At 42.1% G+C, this 21,184-nt stretch overlaps 2 protein-coding genes across 3 annotated transcripts in view; one reads left to right on the plus strand and one right to left on the minus strand.

Moving 5' to 3' along the window:
- scn8ab (sodium channel, voltage gated, type VIII, alpha subunit b) overlaps positions 1–1,158 on the minus strand; it is a 45,724-nt gene extending 44,566 nt beyond the window's left edge. For both annotated transcript variants that reach the window (XM_086292198.1, XM_086292196.1), the window contains exon 1: positions 1,003–1,158. The gene's annotated coding sequence lies outside the window, so the exon portion shown is untranslated. The remainder of the gene's footprint in view (positions 1–1,002) is intronic.
- Positions 1,159–17,345: 16,187 nt separating this feature from the next.
- tmt1a.1 (thiol methyltransferase 1A, tandem duplicate 1) lies at positions 17,346–21,170 on the plus strand. Its single transcript, XM_086292202.1, has 2 exons — positions 17,346–17,906; positions 20,483–21,170. Exons 1-2 carry the CDS (start codon positions 17,412–17,414, stop codon positions 20,714–20,716), a joined length of 729 nt encoding a protein of 242 aa, XP_086148328.1. The 5' UTR covers positions 17,346–17,411; the 3' UTR covers positions 20,717–21,170.
- Positions 21,171–21,184: the final 14 nt, after the last annotated feature.

Here is a 21,184-nt window from a genome sequence, read left to right on the forward strand (position 1 = left end):
GTGCAGTCCAGGGTAAAGTCCACTGTTACTGAGGCGCGCCGTTGTTCTATAGGGCCATAGCCTAAAATACTGCAGTGTGGTTTACTGCTGCTATATGGGCTCTGACTCTAGTAGGTCAGTTAAATGCACAAGCTACATCCCGAATACTCATTTCTGGACCGACAAAAACACACACGAAGTCAGCACAACCCAGTTCTCCCAACAGAAAGTGAAATTGGGCTTTTTGCAGAAAATAAACGAAACTAAAATGGCCTTAATGTTACAGCTTAGCCACCGCACCCGTATCTATAGACCTCGGAGATCTATAGACTCCTTGTGATGCAGGTTTACAGAGTACCACCACCGCGGGAAATACTGCACGAAAAGACTAGAAAGGGGTGTCGTGGTCCCCTTTGAGGACTGCCAAACTACAGACGCACCTACCTCTTCCTGCAATACAGTCTCCAAAGAGACTGAAAGAGGGAGGGGGGCACAGAGGTGGAGTGTGGGGGTGGCAGAGGAGGGGGTAAAACTATCAGTTAGCCTAGAAAATAATGGCACAAAGCTGGAAATGCTGGGAGGATGATTTTTTGCCAGGGGCGCATTATTCGCGTAGCCATTGAGAGCACACACCATAGTTGCTGTAGCCACTGACAGAAGTTTGACATGATCTCACTTATATGCGTAGGCTGTGTTTTACATCCCGACACACTGAAATGTCATAGCCTATTATCCAGCGGCGGGCCAACTCCCTTAACAACCTCCCGTCTCCCCTTTTTCTACCACGTCGCATTTCGATGGCTGTTTTTCATTCCATAAATCACATCTTGGCTACTTCTGCCTGCCGCCCCGCTTACATATTAGTCCATGTACTGGCAAGGAGCCCTCCACAGACGCTGGGAAAAGATGCTGAGAGAGGGACCGCTCTGCGGCACTGGGATGCAGTCAGTCGACAAAGTAAGACCGAGATCCATCCCGTGACGTGAAATAAAAGACAAAGCAGAAAAAATAAGGTCTACTTACTTTTTCTCGCATTAACAGAAATCCAGACAGCTGTCACCGAACTGCAGATGTGAGAAAGAGCCGGGAGTAAATGCGGCTGTCGCCATATTGTTGCTGCTATCTTCCTTCCCAGTGCGTGCGGCTACCCTGCATAATTGATGACTCTCAGCAAATTGTTGGGGAGTGTCGGTAAATGCCTCTGGTTTCAATAACGGACGAGAGACCGCAGCGTCGTAAGGAAATGTATTTTTTATTTATTTTTTATTTATTTTTTTTATTTAAAAAAAAAAAAGGACAGTGTACGCTACTCGTGTAAGATAACTCGTTCGTGTTCTGGTTGGGATTTGTAAGCAGTTAGCAAAATACCTTAATCTTTAATTTTTGCAAATTAATAAACCAAACCAAAAAACAAATAATTTGTTTAATATTACTTTAATGCTTAGATTGCATAGAATTTGCATTCAATACAACTGATTTGTAGAATTAATTTTAACACGAAATTTGTCACACCTTGTGTCATAAATAAGCAGATACAAAACCAGAATTGCTATTTTTTTTATAAGTTCCTTTCTGGAAAAGCACAGCATCACTGTAAATACAGTCATGTGAGAAAGAAAGTTTGAGTCTGTGCAGTCCTGTGAAGAACTAAGTACATCCCATGATTAAGGAGCTTGTAACATTGGGGTGACAGGATGAAGCATGCAATACAGTTGAAAGAAGACAAAATATAAGGTATATACCAGCAGTGGTATATAATAGCCCTGCTCCAAAATGTTGGGTTGTTTTGTAATATGTTGTAATATGTAAGTAAAGATAGAATGCAGTGCTCTGAAAATCTCATAAATCCACATTTTGTTCACATCAGAACAGAGAAAATACACCACGTGTTTAAACTGAAACATTTTAACATTTCATGAGAAATATTACCTCAGCTCAATATTAGCTTGGAATTTGATGGCAGCATTTGCATCTAATTATTCTAACTGGAAAAGCACAGCATCACTGTAAATACAGTCACGTGAAAAAAAAGTTTGAGTCTGTGCAGTGGCAACTGCTGGCAACTGCTCAGTAACATGATTTGGTAAATAAAAGAGCATCTTAGCATGTTAAAGATGAGCACAACTGTCTACAAATTGTGGAGCAATTTAAGAATAATCTTCTTCAAACATTGTGAACATTTTGAATATCCTATCGTCTATAACACATAATATTGACAAAAGATTCCAAGAATCTGGAGAAATCTCCTTGCACAAAAACACAAGGCCAAAAATCAATATTGGATGCCCATAATCTCCAGGCCCTCAGACAGTACAAGAAGGCATGATCCTGCCATTGAAATCACTGCACAGCCTCAAGAACACATCCAGAAATCACTGTGACCACAGTTTGCTGTCTCATCCACAAATGCAGGCTAAAGCTTCACCGTGTAAGGAAGAAACCATAAGTGAACATGACACAGAAATGCCATAATTTTCTCTGGACCAAAGCTAATTTAAAAAGGACTGATGTGAGGTGTAAAACTGTTCCTTGGTAAGACAAATCAAAACTTGAAAATCTCCTTTGGAGAAACTGAAGACGAGAGAGGAGAGAAGAGAGGAGGACTATCCAGTTTGTTGTCAGCATTAAGTTCGAAAAGCCTGAATCTCTGATAGTATGAAAGTGCTTTAGTGCCTTTGGAATTGGCATCTTTCAAATGTGGAAAGGTGCCATCAATGCAGACAGGTATATGCAGGTTTTAGAGCAACATATGCTCCCTCCCAGATGTTGCGTTTTACATGCAAGATCTTGCATATTTCAGCAAGGCAATGCTAAATCACATAATGCAGCTATTGCAACAGCATGGCTTTGTAATAGGAGAGTCCGGGTGATGAATTGGCCTGCCTGCAGCGCAGACCTTTCACCAACTGAAAACATCTGGTGTGTCATGAAATTGAATATACAACAAAGAAGAACCAGGACTGTTGAGCAGATGAAATCCTTTATCAGATAAGAATTGGACAACATTCTGTAAAGTGAGTGCTGATAATGCATAGTTTGTTGACCAGAGGGCAGCTTGCCTGTTGGCAATGTGTGTTTGAAATGCCACAAACACAACGATCAGTTGATCCAAGCAGAGTTGGGCAGAGAATAAACAAGAAGTCTGCAACTTGTTATAACTATAAAACAAGTTTATTCTTAAACTCTCTCTCTCTCCATATATATATATATATATATATATATATATATATATATATATATATATATATATATATATATCATTCGGAACCGCTACATCGATCACTACGGCAGTCTTCTTCTGTTTGTCTACCACCACTATGTCCGGTTGGTTAGCCACCACCATTTTGTCCGTCTGTATCTGGAAGTCCCACAGGATCTTAGCTCGGTCATTCTCCACCACCCTTGGGGGCATCTCCCATTTTGACCTCGGGACTTCCAGGTTGTACTCGGCACAGATGTTCCTGTACACTATGCCGGCCACTTGGTTATGGCGTTCCATGTATGCCTTGCCTGCTAGCATCTTGCACCCTGCTGTTATGTGCTGGATTGTCTCTGGGGCATCTTTACACAGCCTGCACCTGGGGTCTTGCCTGGTGTGATAGACCCCAGCCTCTATGGATCTTGTGCTCAGAGCTTGTTCTTGTGCTGCCATGATTAGTGCCTCTGTGCTGTCTTTCAGTCCAGCTTTGTCCAGCCACTGGTAGGATTTCTGGATATCAGCCACCTCCTCTATCTGCCGGTGGTACATACCGTGCAGGGGCCTGTCCTTCCATGATGGTTCCTCGTCTCCATCCTCTTTCTTGGGTTTCTGCTGCCTGAGGTATTCCCTGAGCACTCGGTCAGTTGGGGCCATCTTCCCAATGTATTCTTGGATGTTCCTTGTCTCATCCTGGACTGTGGTGCTGACACTCACCAGTCCCCGGCCCCCTTCCTTCCGCTTAGCGTACAGCCTCAGGGCGCTGGACTTGGGGTGAAACCCTCCATGCATGGTAAGGAGCTTTCTTGTCTTTATGTCAGTGGCTTCTATCTCCTCCTTTGGCCAGCTTATTACCCCAGCAGGGTACCTGATCACGGGCAGGGCGTATGTGTTGATGGCCCGGATCTTGTTCTTACCATTCAGCTGACTCCTCAGGACTTGCCTGACCCTCTGCAGGTACTTGGTGGTTGCAGCCTTTCTAGCGGCCTCTTCATGGTTCCCAATATATATATATATATATATATATATATATATATATATATATATATATATATATATATATATATATATATATATATATATATATACAGCAGGGTGCAAGATGCTAGCAGGCAAGGCATACATGGAACGCCATAACCAAGTGGCCGGCATAGTGTACAGGAACATCTGTGCCGAGTATAATCTGGAAGTCCCGAGGTCAAAATGGGAGATGCCCCCAAGGGTGGTGGAGACCCTCAAGCTCGGGTCCTCTACCAGAGGCCTGGGAGCTTGAGGGTCCTGCGCAGTATCTTAGCTGTTCCCAGGACTGCGCTCTTCTGGACAGAGATCTCCGATGTTGTTCCCGGGATCTGCTGGAGCCACTCGCCTAGCTTGGGAGTCACCGCACCTAGTGCTCCGATTACCACGGGGACCACCGTTACCTTCACCCTCCACATCCTCTCGAGCTCTTCTCTGAGCCCTTGGTATTTCTCCAGCTTCTCGTGTTCCTTCTTCCTGATATTGCTGTCATTCGGAACCGCTACATCGATCACTACGGCCGTCTTCTTCTGTTTGTCTACCACCACTATGTCCGGTTGGTTAGCCACCACCATTTTGTCCGTCTGTATCTGGAAGTCCCACAGGATCTTAGCTCGGTCATTCTCCACCACCCTTGGGGGCATCTCCCATTTTGACCTCGGGACTTCCAGGTTATACTCGGCACAGATGTTCCTGTACACTATGCTGGCCACTTGGTTATGGCGTTCCATGTATGCCTTGCCTGCTAGCATCTTGCACCCTGCTGTTATATGCTGGATTGTCTCTGGGGCATCTTTACACAGCCTGCACCTGGGGTCTTGCCTGGTGTGATAGACCCCAGCCTCTATGGATCTTGTGCTCAGAGCTTGTTCTTGTGCTGCCATGATTAGTGCCTCTGTGCTGTCTTTCAGTCCAGCTTTGTCCAGCCACTGGTAGGATTTCTGGATATCAGCCACCTCCTCTATCTGCCGGTGGTACATACCGTGCAGGGGCCTGTCCTTCCATGATGGTTCCTCGTCTCCCTCCTCTTTCTTGGGTTTCTGCTGCCTGAGGTATTCATTGAGCACTCGGTCAGTTGGGGCCATCTTCCCAATGTATTCTTGGATGTTCCTTGTCTCATCCTGGACTGTGGTGCTGACACTCACCAGTCCCTGGCCCCCTTCCTTCCGCTTAGCGTACAGCCTCAGGGTGCTGGACTTGGGGTGAAACCCTCCATGCATGGTAAGGAGCTTTCTTGTCTTTATGTCAGTGGCTTCTGTCTCCTCCTTTGGCCAGCCTATTACCCCAGCAGGGTACCTGAACACGGGCAGGGCGTACGTGTTGATGGCCCGGATCTTGTTCTTACCATTCAGCTGACTCCTCAGGACTTGCCTGACCCTCTGCAGGTACTTGGTGGTTGCAGCTTTTCTAGCGGCCTCTTCATGGTTCCCATTCGCCTGCGGGATCCCCAAGTACTTGTAACTGTCCTCTATGTCTGCAATGTTGCCTTCTGGTAGTTCAATCCCCTCAGTTCTGACTACCTTCCCTCTCTTTGTTACCATCCGACTACACTTCTCCAGTCCGAACGACATTCCAATGTCATTGCTGTATAGCCTGGTAGTGTGGATCAGTGAATCGATGTCTCGTTCACTCTTGGCATACAGCTTGATGTCATCCATGTACAGGAGGTGGCTGACAACTGCTCCGTTCCGTAGTCGGTATCCGTAGCCAGTCTTGTTAATGATCTCACTGAGGGGGTTCAGGCCTATGCAGAACAGCAGTGGGGACAGAGCATCTCCTTGGTAGATCCCGCACTTGATGGTGACTTGTGCTATGGGCTTGGAGTTGGCCTCTAGTGTTGTACGCCATATCCCCATTGAGTTCCTGATGAAGGCTCTTAGGGTCCCATTGATCTTGTACAATTCTAGGCATTCCAGTATCCAGCTGTGGGGCATTGAGTCATAGGCCTTCTTGTAATCAATCCAGGCAGTGCACAGGTTGGTCAGTCTGGTCTTGCAGTCTCGGCTGATTGTTCTGTCTACCAGTAGCTGGTGTTTTGCGCCTCTGGTATTCTTGCCAATTCCTTTCTGTGTCCCGCTCATGTATTGACCCATGTGCCTGTTCATCTTAGCCGATATGATGCCTGACAGGAGCTTCCATGTAGTACTGAGGCAGGTTATTGGTCGGTAGTTGGAGGGGACCGGTCCCTTCTTGGGGTCCTTGGGGATCAGGACCGTCCGGCCTTCAGTTAGCCATTCCGGGTGTCTCTCGTTAACTAGCAGCTGGTTCATTTGTGCTGCCAGACGCTCGTGGAGTGCAGTCAGCTTCTTCAGCCAGCCATGTTGGGCCCTGGTGCTGTCCAACTCTTCATACTGGAGACCCTTTCTTGGATATCTGCCACTGTGATGGTTACTGGACCCTGTTCAGGGAGGTCGCTGTGGTCTGCCCTCAGATCCTCTAGCCACTGAGCATTGCCGTTATGGGTTGCATCCTTCCCCCATATGCTCTTCCAGTATTGCTCCGTCTCCAGCCTTGGTGGTGCTGTTCTCTTATTGTTCCCTTGCCACTGAGAGTACACCTTTGCTGGTTCTGTGGATATATATATATATATATATATATATATATATATATATATATATATATATATATATATATATATATATATATATATATATGGAGAAATACCAAGGGCTCAGAGAAGAGCTCGAGAGGATGTGGAGGGTGAAGGTAACGGTGGTCCCCGTGGTAATCGGAACACTAGGTGCGGTGACTCCCAAGCTAGGCGAGTGGCTCCAGCAGATCCCGGGAACAACATCGGAGATCTCTGTCCAGAAGAGCGCAGTCCTGGGAACAGCTAAGATACTGCGCAGGACCCTCAAGCTCCCAGGCCTCTGGTAGAGGACCCGAGCTTGAAGGATAAACCGCCCGCAGGGGCGTGCTGGGTGTAAAAAAAAAAAAAAAAGTATACATATACATATATATATATATATATATATATATATATATACACAGTGGGGCAAAAAAGTATTTAGTCAGCCACCGATTGTGCAAGTTCCCCCACCTAAAATGATGACAGAGGTCAGTAATTTGCACCAGAGGTACACTTCAACTGTGAGAGACAGAATGTGAAAAAAAAAATCCATGAATTCACATGGTAGGATTTGTAAAGAATTTATTCGTAAATTAGGGTGGAAAATAAGTATTTGGTCACCTCAAACAAGGAAAATCTCTGGCTCTCACAGACCTGTAACGTCTTCTGTAAGAAGCTTTTCTGTCCCCCACTCGTTACCTGTATGAATGGCACCTGTTTGAACTCATCATCTGTATAAAAGACACCTGTCCACAGCCTCAAACAGTCAGACTCCAAACTCTGCCATGGCCAAGACCAAAGAGCTTTCGAAGGACACCAGGAAAAGTATTGTAGACCTGCACCAGACTGGGAAGAGTGAATCTACAATAGGCAAGCAGCTTGGTGTGAAAAAATCAACTGTGGGAGCAATCATCAGAAAATGGAAGACATACAAGACCACTGATAATCTCCCTCGATCTGGGGCTCCACGCAAGATCTCATCCCGTGGGGTCAAAATGATCATGAGAACGGTGAGCAAAGATCCCAGAACCACACGGGGGGACCTGGTGAATGACCTGCAGAGAGCTGGGACCAAAGTAACAAAGGTCACCATCAGTAACACACTACAACGGCAGGGAATCAAATCCCGCAGTGCCAGACGTGTTCCGCTGCTGAAGCCAGTGCATGTCCAGGCCCGTCTGAAGTTTGCCAGAGAGCACATGGATGATACAGCAGAGGATTGGGAGAATGTCATGTGGTCAGATGAAACCAAAGTAGAACTTTTTGGTATAAACTCAACTCGTCGTGTTTGGAGGAAGAAGAATACTGAGTTGCATCCCAAGAACACCATACCTACTGTGAAGCATGGGGATGGAAACATCATGCTATGGGGCTGTTTTTCTGCCAAGGGGACAGGACGACTGATCCGTGTTAAGGACAGAATGAATGGGGCCATGTATCGTGAGATTTTGAGCCAAAACCTCCTTCCATCAGTGAGAACTTTGAAGATGAAACGAGGCTGGGTCTTCCAACATGACAATGATCCAAAACACACCGCCCGGGCAACAAAGGAGTGGCTCCGTAAGAAGCATTTGAAAGTCCTGGAGTGGCCTAGCCAGTCTCCAGACCTCAACCCCATAGAAAATCTGTGGCGGGAGTTGAAAGTCCGTGTTGCTCGGCGACAGCCCCAAAACATCACTGCTCTCGAGAAGATCTGCATGGAGGAATGGGCCAAAATACCAGCTACTGTGTGTGCAAACCTGGTAAAGACCTATAGTAAACGTTTGACCTCTGTTATTGCCAACAAAGGTTATGTTACAAAGTATTGAGTTGTATTTTTGTTATTGACCAAATACTTATTTTCCACCCTGATTTACGAATAAATTCTTTACAAATCCTACCATGTGGATTCATGGATTTTTTTTTCACATTCTGTCTCTCACAGTTGAAGTGTACCTCTGGTGCAAATTACTGACCTCTGTCATCATTTTAGGTGGGGGAACTTGCACAATCGGTGGCTGACTAAATACTTTTTTGCCCCACTGTATGTATATATATATATATATATATATATATATATATATATATATATATATATATATATATATATAGAGAGAGAGAGAGAGAGAGAGAGAGAGAGAGAGAGAGAGAGAGAGAGAGGTAGCTGTGATTCAAGAGTACGAACAGGTACAGTGACTCATCCAACAGATCCCAGCTCCTTCGGTCTGTATGTTAAAGTGATGTAGCCATGGTTGTGTGTGTGTGTGTGTGTGTGTGTGTGTGTGTGTGTGTGTGTGTGTGTGTGTGTGTGTGTGTGTGTGTGTGTGTGATTCTCACACATATAATGTGTACAACATAAACAGACTAGCATCAATCTTGTTACAGCTGTTCAAAACTGGAACAACCACCTCCGAGCTAACAGCTTTAAAGCTCAACTTTCTATTGGATGTAATCATTTCAAAATTCTATGTGCACAGTTATCTGATGGAGAACCTCAACGAAGCTCCCAAACCTTGTAACAAGCAGTAAAATTAACTGTAAACCATGCTGTTTAGAGTTCCAAGAATTGTTTCAAGACTTGATTAATTTAAAACACTGGGTTTGAGCTTTTGGAGCCCCATAGCAGGCTAACCAAAAATCACCAGCACTGTGAAATAAATTTGATGATTAAGGTTTTACTTAAACACAATAATACACTGTTTTGTTTATGAAATTGTCAAAAATGACTGGAAATTGTGCAATTTATGTTAAATATAGAAAACAGACTTACTGTCTTTACTGCACATGGACCTCACATGGTTAAGTGTGCCGTCATTCCCCTATGAGACTTTTTTTTTTTTTTTTTAAACACACAACCCTGTAGATTACAAAATTCTTACCTGTAACTTGCTTTCAGCCACAAATGTTTTGCAATATGTTGTCTATATTCCTCACCCTTCAAATCACAGTGTTGGGGGAGTTTATGAAGGAAGTGTCGTGAGCTAACAATGTCTCCATCTAGTGGAGCATTAAAGAACTGCAGTTTAATGTCTATTGGAAATAAGTGAGCCATTTAAAAAACTCTAAGCATGGGATATAGATGTCCCGAGTAAATTATTTGTATAGTGTACTGTAGACGAGACAGAGACATCCACCAGATTGTCTTAGAAGCTCTTCTCAAGTTACATGTGAACAGCAACACATTCTGCTACCAGAATGTATAAAACTCCAAACATGGAGTTTTATACATGTCTTCACTTGCTGAAAAACTGGATGAATAATAAAAACATCCGCAAATACGGGCAGCACGGTGGCACGGTGGTTAGCACTGTTGCCGCACAGCAAGAAGGTCCTGAGTTCAATTCCACCATCAGGCCGGGATCTTTCTGTGTGGAGTTTGCATGTTCTCCCCGTGTTTGCGTGGGTTCCCTCCGGGTACTCCGGCTTCCTTCCACTGTCCAAAGACATGCAGCTTGTGGGGATAGGTTAATTGGATAATCCAAATTGCCACTAGGTGTGAATGTGTGAATGAATGTGAGTGCGAATGGTTGTCTGTCCCTGTGTGTTGGCCCTGCGACAGACTGGCGACCAGTACAGGGTGTACCCCGCCTCTCGCCCTATGACAGCTGGGATAGGCTCCAGTGCCCCCCGTGACCCTGAAAAGGATAAGCGGAAGCGAATGGATTGATCCGCAAATACACCATCTGTGCTGTTCCCCAAAATAATCACATTATTAATAACAAATTAAATTAAAGCTGCAAGCAGCGTTATGAGGGCCCTCGCACCCCCGGCGCGTCGGGCCACGCCCAACACCTGAAACCAGCACCTCCGATCTGATGTCACATTGATGGAATTCATGCATTTAACATCCAGCTAACATTTCATCTCATTCAATCATGATTATAGTCCTCCCACTAGGTGGTGCTCTAACCATTACTGACAAATGGCATATCAAACATTTCCGAGCTCGACTCTCATCACACCTGCGACCTTTGGGAGAGATTGGACATTGTGTTTTGGAGTGACAGCAGATTACTGCTTTTTGGCGAGTGATTGAAACTCCACGTGTCGCCATGACCACCCCGTTTCCCTGAACGTAAAAAGCTTCGCAATTCAACATCAAAAAGGTCTTTAGATTCCACGCACTGGAGAATTGTTCAATCTGATGAAATCCCTTGGAGGAGTTCGTCAAAGTATGAGGCCTGAAAAGAGGGGAAAATGTCGATAAAATTACACATTAATTTTAAAATGGCTGACTTCCTGTTGGATTTGGGATATTGCTCCAAGATAATTTTTTGTACATCTTGATATCTTCCATAAGCTTACCAGGTTTCAGACTCATAGATAAAACACAGAGCAGGGGCTGATGTTTTGACATTTTTTAGGGGGAACTGTGGAGCCATTTTACCATTTTCCTTAAAAATGATCACATAACAAGAAAGCCTTCATCACATTGGAGGTGTGTGCCAAATTTCAAGACTTTTTAAACTTTCCAAGCCCCTCAAAAGCAACTTTATTTTTCATGGTGAACCGCGTTGCCACCAGGGTGCGCTGTTCAGTTTAAAGTCACAATTTTCGCACTGAAGCATCATGAAGGACTGATGGTGATATTCACCACTTTTGAGGTGGCCATGATGAACCTGTGAAAATCAGTACAACAAAATTAAAGCCATGATATTTCCTGTTGCCACTAGGTGGCGCTCTGCATATTCCTGACAATGGGCACATCAATCTGTTCAGGGCGGGTCTGACATCATGCCTGTAAAGTCTGGTACTGATCAAACTGGATTTCAGTGAGTTATACTAATTTGTTTCTTCATGGCGAGACATCAAAGTTCGCCATGCTGCTGGGGTCACACCCTTTCGCGAAAAGTCACAGTTTTCACTGTAACCCAAGACCAACTCCTTAAGGCTTTCCTGGAGAAATTTGAGGCTGCAGATGTCACCCATCACAATACCGTACCCCAAAGTGTAAAACATGACATTTCCTGTTCCCACTAGGTGGCGCTGTCCCTGATGTCAAATATGGAGCCTTATCATATGTGTGCTCTTTGGTCCAAATCGGACAATGTATGACAGAATGAGAGGCAATAAGATTTTCATGGCGAGTCATCGAAATTCGCCGTGGCGCCACGGCCTCACCGTATCCCGAAAACTCCAAAGCTCCGCAATTTAACATGGCCCAGGTGTGTAGTTGACACTGACCAAAAATGAAGCTTATACAACCAAATCCCAAGGAGGAGTTCGCAAAAGTTCGAGGCATGGAAATAGCAAAATTAGTGCCAAAATGTCACCTTCACTTCTAAATTGCGGACTTCCTGTTGGGTTTGCGTCAGTGGGCCAATTGACTTTTTTGTTCGTCTTGGTATGATACACATGTGTGCCAGATTTCATGTATGTAGCTCAAACGATGTGTTCGTAGGGCTGCATTTAACAAGGCACAGGTGGCGCTCTAGAGCCATTTCCCAGTGCTCATATGTAAATCCATTAAAATACGAAATTTTTCACCAGACCTGGCATGTGTGCAAAATTTCGTGAGTTTTTGAGCATGTTAAAGCCCTCAAAAAGGCAATTCATTTCAATGAAAATAAATAAATAAATGCTCGGGCCCTAATAATTTTAGTCTATGACAGATTTTGCTTTTAGTGACAAACAGGCCAAAAATGAAACATTGACTAAATTCTTCACTTCTGGCTCTTTTTGATTGATGTTTTCATTTATGAACCTGTAAGTGTATTGTTTGGTTCAGTACCATGACTCTTTTCAGTGTAAACCACACAACATGGGAGTTTATGTGATTGAAAAACCTAGAGACAAATTTTTGCCATATAAAATGCACCTGTTAAAAAACTGAAGCAGCTGTAAGGTTTTAAACATTAGGACATTTTTTTTTTTTAAAGAAGATGAATCAGGTCCATGGCAGGTTCTCAAATTGTTTAAACACATCAAATGAATAGATGAACAACAATACATGAACTATTTTACAGTGTCATTATTAGAAACAGTGTTTGGAAAAACTAGGTACATGTCATGACTCAGTAGCTTGTAAAACCACCTTTAGAGGAAATATCTTGAAACAATCATTGTCCTGTATAACTTTATCAGGTTCTCACATTGTTGTAGGGGAATTTTGGCCCTCTACTCTTTACAGTATTGCTTTAGTTCAATAAGGTGTGTAGGTGTTTTTTAGGCACAGCCCTTTTAATGTCCTGCAGCATTTCAATCTGGTTGAGGTCTGGAATTTAACTGGGACATTATGTCACCTTGAGTTCTTTCTTGTTCAGCTGATTTGCCCTCACATTTGACTCTAGAATACATTGATACACACAGAAGTTCATGCTCATTTCAGTGACTATAAGGTGCCCAGGTGCAAAACAAGCCCAAATCATCATCCCTGGGCCACCATCTTGACAGCTGGTTGATGAAATCTGAAAAAAAGGATGTACACACAACCAAATTATCTTTATTAGTTTTATTTACCTTTGCAAAGGGGTTAAAGAAGCGTATTGAAATCATGCCATTGTGTTTTTTGACAAAGAAGAATTACAAAAATAAAGACATTTATAGCTCTACAGTTGTGATATAGTAGTTGACAGTTATAGTAGCCATTGACAATTTCAGTATTTGGTTGGTTTCTGGTACAGACCTGGCTTTTAAGTTCAAGCTTCAAATTTTCATTAGGGTTGAGGTCGAGGCTTTGCTCCAGACCAACAAACTGCCAAAACGGTTTCCATGGGTGTCCACACTTATTGATGACATGTTAATCGAATGCATTTGATTAGCAGCACCTGGCTGCTATTTACCTTCTTAATTCCTCTTATTGGAAACAAAAAGGGTGCTATTATTAAATAAATAATGAGACAATGTAATATGTCATGTGCTTTTGGTCATCTGAGGTTGTATTTTAGGCTAATCTGCTAGTTTCACATGGTGGACTCTACTATGGGGCTATTATTCTAGCAAAATTATTTGTGTGTGTGCATTTTGATCTCTGTGTGGATTTGTGTGTGTGTGTGTATTCTGATTCATGTATGTGTGATCAGAAATGTGCAAATATATTTGTAAATCTTTACAGAGATTTGTTCATGTGTAATTTGGAATGTGTGTGTAACCAGATTTGCAAATGTGAAATTAAATCTGTAACCATGCATAGATGGTTTTACTCTAAGCACTGAAAATACAGACAAATCTTCTTCATCTTTGTCTTCTTGTCCATTTAGAGGTCACCATAGCAGATCATCTGCTCCATATCACCCTCTCTCCCCTCTGCATGTTCTCCTTCATTACATCCATAAAACTTGTCTGTGGTCTTCCTCTTTTCCTCCTCCAAACCATATATTAGGTCTCACCTTGCAAACTTTCCTTTTTGCTCTTGCCACTATCTGTCTTTCTGTCACAAGTCACCCCTAACACTTGTCTCCATCCACACCATCCTACACTTTCTTCTTCACTTGTCTCCTGAATTGTCCATTTCTTTCGATGATTGACCCCAGTTATTCAAACCTGTCCAGGCTCTCTTCCACCTACTGCCTACTTCCACTACAGATCAATATCATCTGCAAACATCATACTCTATGGAGACGCCTGCCTGACCTCATCTCTCAGCATGTCTATTACGAGCGCAAGGGGCTCAGGGCCGACCCCGATGTAATTGGTGAAATACTCTATATAGCTGGGAGGGCATGGTGGTTTCCCCTCATAGTTTGGGGGAAAAGACCATGGATGTCTTTCACCACTCTCTCCATTGGGGTACCCTGCAGGAAACCATTGAAGATGGACATCACCTGGAGCACCATCTCCCACAGGTCGGTGGTATGAGCAACTGCCATTTCTTTTCTCCTGTGGGTGGCTCTCACCAGCATTACACTACCATAAACAATCAAACACCAACCAGAGTCCCTTTGGAGCTTGAGACACCATGGTAATCTCACACAAATACCAGTTTGACGTGAACATCATCTTCATGTATCCGCCTCCACTCTGCTGCATCCATAGCAGTAAGCTTTTGGCTGATGTCTCTTCAAAAAAACCTGCAATGTTCAAGAGCTCCTGATCCAACACTGCTGACATCCATATCGAGACCAGGGCTCAAGTGAGTAAAGCACTGGGACCTCCACTAAGTCATCTGTAGTGAAGTGAAACCTTAAAGAGATTTTTTTGCTTCCTTCAAACTATAGAAAGCTTGTAAGGGGTTTCTCTTCCACTGTTGTTCTTTGATCTACTTACTATAGAAAGGAGCACAGTTTTTGTGTACAGAAACCCCTCTTTAAGTCCTGAATACATCTGAGGGTGGGCCAATCCCTTCCACATTCTTCGGAGCTTACAGCATCAGTGCCTTAGCCTGTGGCCTACTAACATGGCCTTATGTCACATGAAGCACCATTTATGTAGATGTTTTTGCCTTCCTGCCTTCATCCTGGCCAGTACAAATCCAAAGGCTTCAAAAGCACCATTGAAAGATGCACTGTGCGCAAGAATGTCATGAAGAGACCACAAGCTAAGCCACTCTGACTGGAAGTGGCCATGTGAGCTTAGGTGCATTCCTTCAGTACCATTAGCCTGGACTTAAAATTGAAACTGCGAATAAAAGGCTTCCCAGTCAGCCTTGACATTATATGTCAGAATTTTCACATTAGCATGGAGGCTTTCCTGGTGCACATGTGCAGTTCTGTCCACATCTCCAGTGTCTGCTGGTTTCACCTAAAAGGCACACCGGGCACAAGAGCGATAGAGCCTGCAAAGCCAGCTTCAGTAGCCATTTTTGCAGTCACTTATCTGACCTGCTCTCTGCTCTTTAACCCTTCAGTCTTCGGCTAAGCCAAAATGTTCTTGATTTTCCACATCAACTTCCTGCTTAATCTTGGAGCAGTCCACCAGAAGTTTTTTTTTCTTTTAACTTTTGACATCAATTGAATCTTCCCTCTTTGTGAACATAGTGGATTAGACAATATACAGTTCTGCTCGCCATTTAAATTAAGTTTTTCATTTAATATATGCAGTTCAATTTCATGTCAACCTTCATAGTAATTGTGTTGCAAGTTACGTAGTAAATGTAGTTTAGTACTAAATGGTTAAAAAAAAAAAAGATTGTTATAAAATATGGATTTTACCAGAGAGAAAAATAATTGATTTGGAACTGGTTTTACTAACTAGTAGAATTTGTGTTTATTGTGATTATTAATAGCTTTTATAGTAATTGTTTTCTTGCTTGTTTTGCAGCCTTCCCCTATGTTTCTTTCAGTATAAAGGTTCTGCATTTATATGTGTGTCTAACTCTGTATTTGTTAGTTAGCTTTTGGTAATGGTTACTCTGTGTCTCATGTTAGGTTATATACCTTTGTCCTGTTTTCAGAGAGAGAGAGGGACCTAATTTTGGTTTGTCATGTTGTCTCTCTTAGTTGTGTATTCTTGCATTTCCTGTATTTCTAGATGTTTGTTTCCTGGTGCTGCACTTTGCTTTTGAACTGTTATTTTTTTTATTTATCAGCATTGGAGGCTGTAAATATTTTGCTCCTGCATGTGGGTCCATAAAACTTTGTTAGTTATTATAATTTGTAATTTACATGTTAAATCTTTGTCGTGCAGGGTGGAGCCCTCTTCTCCTTAGAGCACGTGGCTGGTGACACCTCGACTTGGACATACTTCTTTCAGCACATTCTCAAGTCTGTGTTGTTCTACTTTGGTGATGGATGTGAGATCAGCCGGGAAACATAGAATTATGTGAAGGAAGCCAATGTCTCTGATCTCAAACTAAGACACATTGAGGCGCCGCTCAGAATACATTGAACTTTAACTCACTTTCCTCTCCTTTGTCATGTGACCAGCAGAGATAAAAAGTGCCGGTCAACTTAGAGTGATCCTTTAGTGTTGTAAAAAGAAAAGATAAACACTAAAAAGACACAAACGGTGTATAATACTGATTTTGTATCCAGCTAAAGTGACAAATGTATTTTGGTGTTTGTTATTCTGTTCCTCATCTTCAGAGACTCTTGCCTATGAAGTTACTAAAATAAATAATGACCCAGTGTAGTCCATCATGTGCTGTTCATTCATCTGAGATTGTATTTTATAACCTGGTCAGTTTTCATAGTAAAACATCAGAATTTAACTGAAGAAGCATCTTAGATGAGGGGTGAAAGACTGCAATGACCTGGATGAGCGAGAACCTTTACAGACTATTGAAAAGGGGATAAACTCTTTTTCTTTCTTTTTTTTGACATGACTCGACAATTTTTGAGAAGGAAAAAAATGATCTTATAAAAACATGGTAAAGGATGGGTGGTCAAAAACATGATTCCACCATAATGGATATGCCCATGTCCATTAAAGTTTCACTGATATATCAGTAGTCTGATATATTGTCTGAGACTGGCCTGTTACCAGTGAATTACACTGTACTGATATGCAGTAATATTGAAATATGAGCAGGTTAACTTCAGCACTACCGCCACCTACAGATATATATATTTATCATAATTTTATTAGTGCCCGCCTTAGATTCATATCAGTATTAGGGTTGGGTTCTGATGACTGTTTCCTGCATGCTTGCAGCTACTGTTTGTAACCTGATGGGTTTTTTTATGTAGACTTTTATTTAGAAAAGCGTGACACACTTCCCGTCTGACCTCCTATCTCGCGATCATTCGCTGCTGTTTACGCGGCTTAGCTGCACGACAGTCGTGCTCCACAAAAATGACTTCTGTAATGAGATTTCTGAGCTCTATAGTAAATATATTATGCATTCCGCTTCACCTGATTCACGCCGTAGGCCTGTACGGAATATACAAGCGTATTTTCCCAATTTGTATAAATCGGATGGCGAAATCGTACAATAAGAAGATGCACGATAAAAAGAAGGATTTGTTTTGCGTTTTGCCAGAGTTCAAGAAGGCTGGCGGGCAGCTCACAATTTTGGAGATTGGCTGCGGCACAGGTGCAAATTTTGAGTTTTATCCGCCTGGTAGCAGATTGATCTGTACCGACCCCAACCCGCACTTTGAGAAATATCTGACAGAAACTATGGCCAAGAACGATCACCTGAGATATGAGAGATTTGTGGTGGCGTCGGGGGAGGACCTGAGGGCAGTGGAGGACGACTCGATAGATGTTGTAGTCTGTACCCTGGTGCTCTGCTCTGTGGACGACGTGAGCCAAACCCTGCGAGAGGCACACCGCATACTGCGACCAGTGAGTGGGCTTTGCAGCAATTACTTCAGACTGAATCGAGTCCATATTAAACACTGATTGGCAGCCATGCTGTTTATGTTATTATTTGTGCTGCTTCTCTTGGGGGAGAAGAAGACGCTTCGTATCCTAAGAGTCTGTCGTTGTCTAGAGTCAATATATTTTCATGAAAGTTATAATTGTCGAAGTGTTCTCTATCGCTTTAACAATTGTGAGCTTTAGGACACGTGATCGTGATAAGCGGGTACTGCCACCTTCTCTTGGTGGATTTTACTGCCTTCCAGCTGTGGTTCTGCATCAATCAGTAAAAGTTGAAGAGTCATCAAGAAAACAACTGCAGTGTTCACGCTTTAAAAAGTTTATCATCATTTTCTGTTTGATTGTACAACATAAACATTACTTAAATTTATTAGAGACCACCTGTTATATCCAACAGCAATACTGAAATCAGTTCTTAGTTTCCAATATCAGTCCAATAGGCACTAAGTCACTAGATGGACAGTAATAGCACTTTGTACCATGCACCTTTTTAATCTGTCTCCAGTTTAAGGCATTTAGGTCTGTTTTATGGGATTCCATATTAATTTAAAGCAATATTAATTAAATTATTAGATCATTATAGTGCATATATTTCTTAAGAATATTGTTTTATACATTACATTTTTAATTTATTGGATATGTGTGAAAAGCAATTTTCCTTGATCAAGAGGAAGACGCCCAATTTCCATGGATGTGTCAGATGCAGTGAGGTATTCTGTTTAACATAAAAAGCGATTTCCTGCATTTTGCAAGAAACGAATGCCAAAAACTGATTGCACCTTTGATCTCATGACAGGAATGTTGTTTCAGGCTGAGAATGACTTGGAGTAATTAATTAGAGATATGTTTGACAGGCCAACAAGTCATTTACACACAGTTTAAATACTGGCAAAGTGACTTTTACATGTATTTTACAAAAGTTCTTTACTTTAACAGTAAATAACTGTATTTTGGCATCTTATTAAAAAACAAATTGATGTTGTTGACCATTTTATCTATGTATTTATTTATTTTAACACAGTTTTTTTTTCTCCTCCTCTTACCTCATGTAGTGTATTTTCGTTGTTTTTCCTATCAGCCTACCTTTCTGACATGTCTCCCCAATGTGATGTTTGTGTAAAGTTGGTCAGAAGGTTCCTTTGTGAGTGCGCATGCGCCATTAGCGTGCTGCCTGCTGTAACCCCTAATTTCCCTCGGGATGAATAAAGTATTCTGATTCTGATTCTGATTCTAAATTTGAAGAGTTCCTGGATTAGAACAATAATTGCATTTAGCATTGAAAATAACATTTTGATTAAAGAGTTTGTACTAGTGGATTAACCATTACAGAAAGATTAAACCAGTGATTTTGGTAGTTGCTAGTATTGTTAATTTAGGCACTTGTGGCACTTGTAGGAGGTTAAAAACGTACACATCCCATTGAGACATGCTACAACATATAAAACAACACTGGTTAGAAGTTCTTGAATGGTAGGCTAAAACTCCTTATTGTTAAAATCCTGCATAAACATTTCACAAGGGTAATACTGGCAGCCATATTTTTCACATTACTACAAAGCATTGTGTGTCCAATGTAGGCTGTAAATTTCACTTCATGCTTGTATTAATAATTTTTTGAACAGGAAAAATAAGTTTAATGCTTGTAAGTACGGTGCTGTGAAAAAGTATTTGCCCTGCCTGAATCCTTATGTTTTTGCATATTTCTCACACTTACATGTTTGAAATCATTGAACAATTCATCAAAAATGTAATACTGGGCAAAGGTCATCCAAGTAAATGCAAAATGCAGTTTTTAAATGATGATTTCATTTATTAAGGGTTAAAAAGTTATCCAAACCTACCTGGCCCTATATGAAAAAGTAATCACTCCCTAAACCTGGTAACTGGTTTTTCCACCCTTGACAACAAGAACTGTTATCAAGTGTTTGTGATAACTGGAATCAGTCTTTCACATGTCTGTGGAGGAATTCTAGGCAACTCTTGTGTTTTAATTCAGCTACACTGAAGGGTTTTTGAGCATGAATGGCTGTTTATGGCTATGTCAAAGGATCTCAAACTTATTTCACTCTAGACTTTGGCTAGGCCACGCCAAAACCATCATTTCTTTTTTTTGAGCCATTCAGAGGTGGACTTGCTAGTGTTTCGGATTATCGTCCTGCTGCATAATCCAAATAACCTTGAGATTTAGGACATGAATTGATGGCCGCACAGTCTTAGGGATCTTTTTCAGTAAACAAATTTCTCAGTCTTTAGATGATGTTCTGTTTTTTGTTTTTTTTCTGTCCTCCTGGATGAGACATTGATGTTTTCTTCGAGTGATTTTGGTAGGCTGGCCACAGATACAAAAGCTCACCACTGTTTTGGTTGGTTGTGTTTTTTTGTTGGGGATGTATTTTTTCTGTTTATCAATTTGTGTGTTCTGTAGTAGATCTTAAGACGAAATGAGCGCCTACGTGTTTGCCAGTTAAACTATTAATTTACCACTCATTACCCAATATTGACACACTTTATAGTTTACATGTTAAATCTTTGTCGTGCAGGGTGGAGCCTTCTTCTTCTTAGAGCACGTAGCTGGTGACACCTCGACTTGGACGTACTTCTTTCAGCACGTTCTCCAGCCTTTGTGGTACTACTTCGGTGACGGATGTTGGATCGTCCGGGAAACATGGAAATATGTGGAGGAAGCCGGATTCTCTGATCTCAAACTAAGACACATTGAAGCGCCACTCTTCTTCATAATAAAACCTCACATCTCGGGCTATGCTGTCAAATAAATTCAGTCTGATTGTCTTTTTAGGGAGCCCCCCACCCCCTTCCAAAACACACAGACACACACAACCAGCTTCTGAATACGCTGAGCATTAACTGCCTTTTTCCTCTCCTATCATGTGACCACCAGTAATAGAAACCACCAGTCACCTTAATACTATTTTTTTATTAGAGTGAGCCATTAGTGTTGTACAAAAAAGATGAACACTAAAAAGACAACCTTACATAGACAGCACACAACTCTAATTTTGAATCCAGCTAAAGTGACAAATACATTGTGGTGTTTCATCCTCCATTCCTCATTCCCAAATTGCTTGCCGGGAAAAAAATTGTCTTAGTGTTTGTGAGCTATGGGGATTGATTTGTACCTTTTGTGATTAAAATCAGATAAAATTTATATTTTTTGCTGTTATTTAGGTGACTGTGTCAAAACAGCAGCAATTAAAAGTCTTTATCCCACTGAGTTTGTTTTC

Source organism: Aulonocara sp. 'chitande type north' Nkhata Bay, linkage group LG5 (assembly GCF_057382095.1).
Source record: "Aulonocara sp. 'chitande type north' Nkhata Bay isolate Kocher_YH1m ecotype deep benthic linkage group LG5, A_spYH_male_GT1.1, whole genome shotgun sequence".
Taxonomy (NCBI): Eukaryota; Metazoa; Chordata; class Actinopteri; order Cichliformes; family Cichlidae; genus Aulonocara; species Aulonocara sp. 'chitande type north' Nkhata Bay.